Source organism: Botryllus schlosseri, chromosome 1, assembly GCF_051294905.1.
Source record: "Botryllus schlosseri isolate E-star chromosome 1, Bs_hap1, whole genome shotgun sequence".
NCBI lineage: Eukaryota > Metazoa > Chordata > Ascidiacea > Stolidobranchia > Styelidae > Botryllus > Botryllus schlosseri.
The window spans coordinates 7,980,538-7,988,890 of NC_137236.1; the positions used below are offsets into that span (position 1 = coordinate 7,980,538).

At 41.4% G+C, this 8,353-nt stretch overlaps 1 protein-coding gene across 1 annotated transcript; it reads left to right on the top strand.

Annotated features, from left to right (window-relative positions):
• Positions 1 to 345: 345 nt before the first annotated feature.
• LOC145438545 (uncharacterized) lies at positions 346 to 5,899 on the top strand. Its single transcript, XM_080315884.1, has 4 exons — positions 346 to 453; positions 510 to 657; positions 1,259 to 1,408; positions 5,649 to 5,899. The coding sequence occupies exons 2-4, from the start codon at positions 534 to 536 to the stop codon at positions 5,897 to 5,899; spliced, it is 525 nt and encodes a 174-aa protein (XP_080172010.1). The 5' UTR covers positions 346 to 453; positions 510 to 533.
• Positions 5,900 to 8,353: the final 2,454 nt, after the last annotated feature.

Sequence of the window (8,353 nt, forward strand, 5' to 3'; positions counted from 1 at the left end):
CACTGAACAGGTGATTCCGTCTTTTTTATTCCTTAATCCGAAATAGAGAAGCCGCAACGAGTTGATACATTTTACCAGGGAACTACTAGTTATAAATCCATTTCACAGACTATCGCAGGCTCGAAAAGATTGGGAACGACCGTCTCGACCAAAGACACATGCTCTTTGATGAATGTCTCAAGTGCGTGCGTTGGATCGACACTGGCGTAACTGAACCCCCAGCACGACTAATCTTTGGTGATCTATATTGGTTCCTAAACAGTTCTGGAAGGAGGAATCCCATTCGTCCTCGCCCAAAGTAATTAGTGGTTAATTATCCGACATGTGGCTATTACTCGATTGCGTCTGGTCGGCTATATACTCTGTCATTCATCCGAACACCTGACCTGTTTTATTTAGCCTGGTCGAAGAGGTACCGCTGTAACTTACTGAAGCGTTGGTATTATTTGGAAGGTCTGTACTGTAACTTACGTTAGTCGACGTAATCTTATCACCATGTCTTCTTTCAGATATAATAACTTGTTTTTAAAAAAATGGATAGCCTCTCTACAGAGCAAGAAGTTACAATCTGCTCCGAGATGCAATCTGTTCGCGTCGTTTTCCAGGCAAATCAGGACGTTGATTCCAGTGAGACGCTCGATACTACGGACAAACACGGTAGGATATAGCATAAATGATATAGACAATGCCAATGGGCAAACATTACACATTTTCGTTGCGGCAGGGTAGCGCTGTAGCATGGTTTGCCTTTTACTCGCTGAACATCGATCGTTAGATGATTTAAAATCCTTCAAAATCGGGATTCAACTCGCATGTTTATTTCAACAAGCGTGGAAGCCATATCGGTCATTAATGTCACTATGATCACTATATGATGGAATAACCACTACATATTCCGTTTTAAAAGTTTTACTACCTGGTGGTTCCGGTCCATATTACGTCATCTCAGATGAAATAGTACCAAGCCCCAACTTTCTGGCGTCAGATATATCCAACAGTGACTCAATATGGAGATGCAAACATATTTCTTGTTTCGCGACAACTTGTGAGAATAACTGCTAGTCTTAAAATTCGCTTTGTTGACTCCTTGAATATATTCCAATACCATGCTTGGATAAATTTTTGCACTGAACTCACATTTATCGCATTCCATGGAAGATTTGAAGTGGGCTTCTTGACGCATCGCATGGTTTGCCTGCCTTGTCTATACGATTCGCACAATTGTGGCATTTCAAGCATACATTTTCCATCGTTATAGATAAATTGACCGCTATAGTACACGAGGCGGCTAGAGATTCGGAATTCATGAATAAAGCAGGCGACGCGGATAATCGAGCAAAGAAGTTCGTTGAAGCCGAAGTAACAGCTCTACAGGAAACCAATGCTGTCGCCCCAACCACTGGATATAGTAAGCTTTGCTTTCAACTCGCATAGCGTCAGACAAACATTACATTTTGCCAGTTGCCATAATTTCAATCAAAATACATTGCGGTTCCCGGGATACGAGCGTTATGCGCAATCGGCTTTATGCGTGTGCTGCTTTGTTCGATTATAAATGTTATGCTTTAATGAGTTGAAAACGGTTGCATAGTGGCTTTCAACATTGTCCGACCACTCCAATTATTAAAGGGAACGTTTCAAGAACACGATTGCATCTACGACTGACCCAAAAGTGTGTTCGCCACGTAAATACATTTCAATAGTAAACGGTGATTCGTATGAATGTCTCTCGATGCATGCAAAACGGTCGGTTGTGTAGCAGTGTTGGGATGACTCGAGTCATGACTTGACTCGAGTCAGACTCGAGTCACTTTTTCGAATGACTTGACTTGACTCGAGTCACTTTGCTAAAATGACTTGACTTGACTTGACTCGGCGTATCAGAAATGTGGATTGACTCGTGACTCGGAGCAAAATTCACGAGTCAATTTCAAGTCATCAAGTAATCACTGCCGATAAAAATCACTGTATCTGGCTTATGTTCGGATTGTTCGCGCAACGCTGGTGTAACCCGTGAGAGCGACTAATCATTTAATGATCGTGCGTTTTACTGAGCCTTCATTGCTCTCTCACAAATATATTGATCGCAAACGAAGTGATCGAAGCTTACAGCTTACGTTGTCGTAAACTAGACTTTAGTGAAGTAGTTTAATGGCAAAATGTCCATTTCTGTTCTGTGTTGAACAAACCTCGTGCTTTATTGAAATTGAATTCGAAAATAGATTATATAGTCCTCAACCATTGGCGCAGGCTCGAATTGTATCATATCAATTTGCAAAATGGTAATGCATTGCATCTTACTAATTTGTTTCTCTATTATCTATTTTGGCTGGTTACTATATAAACTGAGGCTGTGCAATTACTTACGTAGTTTATTAGTTCTACTTATATGTGAGCGATACAGCGCCTTACTTGCGTGTATATTCAACTCTATATTCCTTCATCAGTTCAAAATCAATGACCACTCAATCTGTATTCCAGACAGCTAGCAAAATACAATGACGTAATCATGCCTCATACCTTGAAAAGGCAATTTGACTTGAATTGTGACTTGACTCGTGACTCGACTTGACTTGACTCGAGTCACCTCCAAAAATCGAGTGACTTGACTTGACTCGAGTCAAAATGTGCAATGACTCGAAATGACTCGTGACTCGAAGGTAGTGACTTGATCCCAACACTGTTGTGTAGTTCAAGTACGGCATATTTCATTTATTTTGAGGATGGGTTGTAATCAAGTCGCAAGGTTGTGTAGTCCAAGTACGGTATATTACAGTTATTTCGAGGATGGGTTGTAATCAAGTCGCAAGGTTCCTAATTACAAGTCGATCTTAATTTTAGGTTTGACTCCTAATTTCCAATTCACTACCGAGTCAAGTCTGATTCCAAATCCCAGTATTGCGGGTATAGTAGAGTTACCATACGTCCTCCTTTAAGAGGATTTGTCCTCCTTTTTCAGGTTTTTGAAAATGTCCTCCGAGGACGCCTAAACGTCCTGCTTTTTAAAAATTCGTCCACCTTCACAGCTTTCACAGCTATGATATTGGATAGATTCGTGTGAAAATGGTCATGAATGACGCTAAATAGCAATGAAGAACGTTCGAGCGGGAAATTTGTGGTTCGACCGAAAGGAACGACCTGTTTTATTTGGATTTTAGTGAACACCACTGAACCCCCTAAATTGAAGTAAAAAGTGGGTAAATCGGGAGTCGAATCACCTTTTTTTCATTGGTCGACTCAACAAATTTTACTGCAAAAATTGAAAAATCGGCTGAGTCCAGTCTTGATCAACTAATTTTCCTGATTTGATAAAAGTGTATTCCTTTCCGGATCGAAAATACGGTAACCCTAGGTTCGAGTTCGACTTAAGTCACAGTCTAGTGTTCAGTGTGGAGTTGCAGTCCCATCGCACTTAATTTTTTACGGCTTCCCGGTGATATCGAATCTCTCTTATACAAAACGTGTTTATTTTTCTCATTATCAACCAATGTTCCCTTTAATTTTTGACGAATCTGCGCACGCTCACCTACCCACGAGATAGCGTCCGGCATCTTGATCGGTTGGTCGTGGGTTCGATCCCCGGCCGGGTCGGACCAGATACTTGATTAGTAACACTGGTATCCATGAATTCTCTGCTTGGCGCTCATGCGTTACTGGGATAGCATGGAGGGGTGGTGCAAGACTCAGAAAATCGACTAAGAAAGCCGTAAAAAGGCTATATCTGCACCTTCCTTGTCCTGCGGCATATGCACATCATGCACTCATGATATGCATATGCGCAGATCGTGTGTATGTATGTCATGAGTCGGTTTATATGCCGCAAAAAACATCAAGGACAAAAATAAACGACGTCCTTATCCTTATCCACTGCGCAGACCCTTGGACAACAGTGCGTAACGACTATAAAAATGTCATCTCTACGGATTTGTTGTGGGTAACTTGGATTTTCTGTGCGCAGAAACCGTGTCGGCACTGCGTATATGCGCACGTGCGCAGCTTGGAGGGAACATTGCTCTCAACATGTTCATTCAAACAAATGAAGGACAGTGCATCGTTCAGTAACTACGGAAACATGTGACTTGAATTGAATGTCTCGACTCTTGAGTTAATACCCAGACTGACTCTGGTTGAGTGATTCATTTGCCATATTTAGGAAAATCACTTTGCACATTGACTCATTATGTGGTCCAGTCATTGTAACCCTGGAATGAAGTGACGGTCATTCTTGGTGGACAGTCGTTTTGTACAGGGCTTCATTTGTTGCTAAATAAGACACTGTGGGATTCGAATTCTAGTAGGTTTCAAACCAGACATCAGTACACGTTAATAATACCCGCCCTGTGTCAAACAGATGCTTCGTTTGATTGCCTACTTCTGCTACTAACTCGGGTAGATATGATTTTAGACCATATCTGCTTCCACATTTGAACGGATTTAAAGACGCAACTGCTTTAAACACTGTAAATTTTGTACAAAATGAAGTTGGCCACCTTAGTGTAGTGTCATTACTAAGGGTTTTTATTTGACCTAGTAACGAAAATCTGACTATTTAGACAATAACAACTTAATTTTGACCACACCTTGACCTCGCGTATGTATAATTGGGTGTTTCCCACAAAATCTTAGAATTGTACTACTCATCTTCATTTCTGGTTGAAACTGTCTATCATTACTAAGTTGTTAGGCCTGAGCAAACTCTTTTGACTTAGAAACTCATGAATATTTACATAAAAAAACTTGATTTTAACTAAATCTGGACCTATGAAGAATTCCAGTAGTTGTATCACGCATCATGGCAGAAATCATTATAATTTGTTGTACTTCAACGAAAGATGCTTTCCTACATTCTCGCGTAGAAAGTGTCTGTCCTTGCTGAGTAGCTTGCCAAGAATGGAGAAAAAAGCAGTTGTTGACTGGCAAGACAGAAGTGGTGTGTGCAGTACACGGTTGATGACACGTGCTGCTTTATTCTGACAATTTTGTCTACATCACAATTTTTCATCATGCGCTTGTTGATATAAAAATCAATGCCTGTTGCCATGCAGACTTGCTTCAGTCAGGATATTGCGGTATGTTGAGCATAAAACCATGCCCAACCTATTTTTTGTTTCATTTGGCCGTTTATGTTTCACAATGAGCAGACAATGAGCCGTCTACACAGGTATGCCGATAAATTGGGCTACGTGCTGTAAAATAATAATGATAAGTTCACCCACAGTGGAAATACTTACGATAAAAACGAAATGCAGGTTGCAAAAAATTTTGACTTCGTAAACAATTTTGACATTTTACCGCTACAATTTTGACTTAATTATTTCGACATGTCAATAAATCGCCCGAGTCAATACATTTTGCATTAGTCGCGGAGAAGCATCATTCGATTCCAAACCTAGCCATTTCCTACGAACTACACGCAGTACGCAACCCATCAACAATATCCATGTTTTGAACCTACTTACGGAATACTTTTGAGATCTCGATTTACTACTTCTACTTGCAAGTATATAACATGTAATTGACATTGCCAATTCTATTTGAAAGCGAAGTAGAAATTGATATCGTTACTTTTACTTAACTTGAGTAGCAACACCAGCTACTTTGACCATCTCTGAGGACAAGTGATATTCAACATGATGATGCTGTTGCAGATGCCGTCAGAATGTCCCTGAATGCACACGTAAATGATGCCGCTGCGCTTCTGGATGATCTCATTGATGAGCTTTCCGAAAGTGGAGCTGCAGACGAGCAGGGTACTGGCGGTACTGACGGTAAGTCGCATTCTTTATGGGCTTCACTCTCGGCCATTGCAGTCATATCATATTGCTTGGTTACGGAAGCATCAGTCCTGGTTATCTGGCGTGTGTGTGTGTGTGTACTACTGGGATGCATGGCTCCATAGACTATACCCCTCAGCAGAAGATTTTAACATTATATTGGGCCTCAAAGACGCCGCCTTTTCTGCAGTTTGCCCAGCATTAGTATAGATCAGTGGTTCCCAACCTTTTACGGTGTCAGGGCCAAATTCAGAATTTAAGAGTACGGTTGGGGCCGCACGAATACCAGGGCAAGGAAACGGACCCAAAACAGTCATGAAAATGCGAAAATTGGCATTGTTCCGATCAATCGCTTGACGCCATTGCTGCGCTCCCATTTTCCAGAACAATCGACCTTTGGTGGCTATTTCGGAGTAGTTTCATTGCCCTGACGAGATTTCAATTCGCATTTTTGGAATGAGTGGAAAACTAGCTTTCGATAAAGACCGGACCTATCAAATTGTGCGGACGCTTCGGTCGTGAGCTATAGGACTACCAATTATGCTGCTTTCGGGGAGATTTAGTGAGCCCGGTTTTATCGCCCAGACGCGCGAAGCGCTAAAATTTTCTGTAATTCACGATTGAATCGGTCAATATGATCGGGAATTGCAAATATATTGCCATCAATTTTTATCCACTCTTTGCTCACGTAATCAGTTTTACAGGTGGAGCCGAGAGAGGTGTGTTTGAAAAGGTAGGGCCCCTCAATAATAATTAAACATCTTCGTGCGTATCCGTTGGCAGGAACGAAACAGCACTTCGTCAGCCCCCCGCCCCCCCCAAAAAAATTAAGGTCTTGGGCTCTACCCATATCGCCTTGTTCGCTTTGCCACGAAACTAGCTGTACTGTTAAGTGAGCCAACGCGAAGCGCGAAAATTTTCGATCATTCATGATAAAATCGGTCAATATGATCGGGAATTGCATATATACTGCTATCATTATCTTGTCCTTGCTGCTCACGTGATCAGATTTACCGGCAGAGGTGAGTGAGGTGTCTTGGAAACTGTAGGACCCATTAGTATGATTCCGTAGCATGTTATTTCGTGACATCTGGTCTGTTATATCGAAAAATATAGAATCGCCCAACAAACGTAGGCTTCTAAACTGAGAGACGCTCACGATTTCAAATTTGTATTTCTTCTCTCGAATATAATTTTGCCATGCGGGATGATATTTGTCTCGTGAGGTTCAGATTGCCAAGACAGTATTTTGCACATATAACGAGGTTTTCGGTCAGCATAAGGGCAGTCCTGTTCGGCCAAGGTTTTCTCGCTGCCGATCGTTCTGACACACTTCTTGGAGTCAAATGTTACATGGCCTAAATCGCAATATGTCTTGGTGCGTCGTGGCGCGGTAATCGTCAACGACGATATGCCCAATGCCCATTTCTAGAAATCTTGCGCATTTTTTCTTAGGTGTGAGTACTGAGTACCAAGAAATCAAGATATTTGGCAGCATGAAATCACGTCTAGAGCAAAAAAATTGAAAAAGATGCATAAATTTTCAAAAGATACTCTATAATTTATGCTAATTCACGAAATAATTCTGAGCCACGTTCGATCTCGCCCCCATTGGGGGTTTGGCGTGCGGCAGTTATGGTCCTGTCTTTAACTATATCTATAGCTACTGTTCGTTCAACTGGAAAGTTATGGCACATTGCATTGAAACAGCAGTGACGTAACGATAGCAGTCTACTCACGCAAGTGTATTTTATAAATATTAATTTTATTTTTATCATAACTCGATTTCCTAATATTGTTGGGGGCCGCAAGAAGCCTAGCTGGGGGCAGCATGCGGCCCTCAGGGCCGCGGTTGGGAATCACTGGTATAGATGAACACTTGATGACCCATCTATACAAATCCAAAAGCAGTCATTACCAATTCTACCTCACAGACGGGTCGAGAATATGCCAATGCTTTTGGAATAGCAGTGTAACGCAGAAGTCACTAAATTACTTTCCTATGTGCTATCATTCGAATCGAGTAGTTGTCGAAATGATTTGAGTCGATTAGTGATACACGATTCTTTCAGTATGACATGTAATTTCAACGTTAAGTATAGTTTCGATTCTTTGTTCCGAATGTGGTAACTTTTAAATCTCGGCATCCAAAACATATAGTCAGTACACTGCGAATCCGTTTACGTTTGTGAAAATGAGATTTCTGTTCGCCGTAATCGATTCGCAATGTTGTCACGTAGTGCATTGAAATGGATATGGTCGAACATACCAAGCTAGAGTTAGGTGGTGTTGAACTCGCATTATTTTCTTATTATTTCGAAAGGTACTGACATTGCGTTATAATGAAGGATGTTTTGAATACCAGACTCGTCTCGAAGCCTATAGCATTCGATTCGGAATCGGAATACTCGGCCACTGTATCTTTTCCCCGTCTTAGCCGTAATATCCCGGTAGTAGTACAAGACACTATTTTCGGTAGGTCACCAATCTTGCAATGTTTCCGATGGTGGATTTTAAACCAGTGGTGGTTTGCCTTTATTCTCGGGTTCTGAAGCTCCTGACCTTTAGTAGTCAACTTA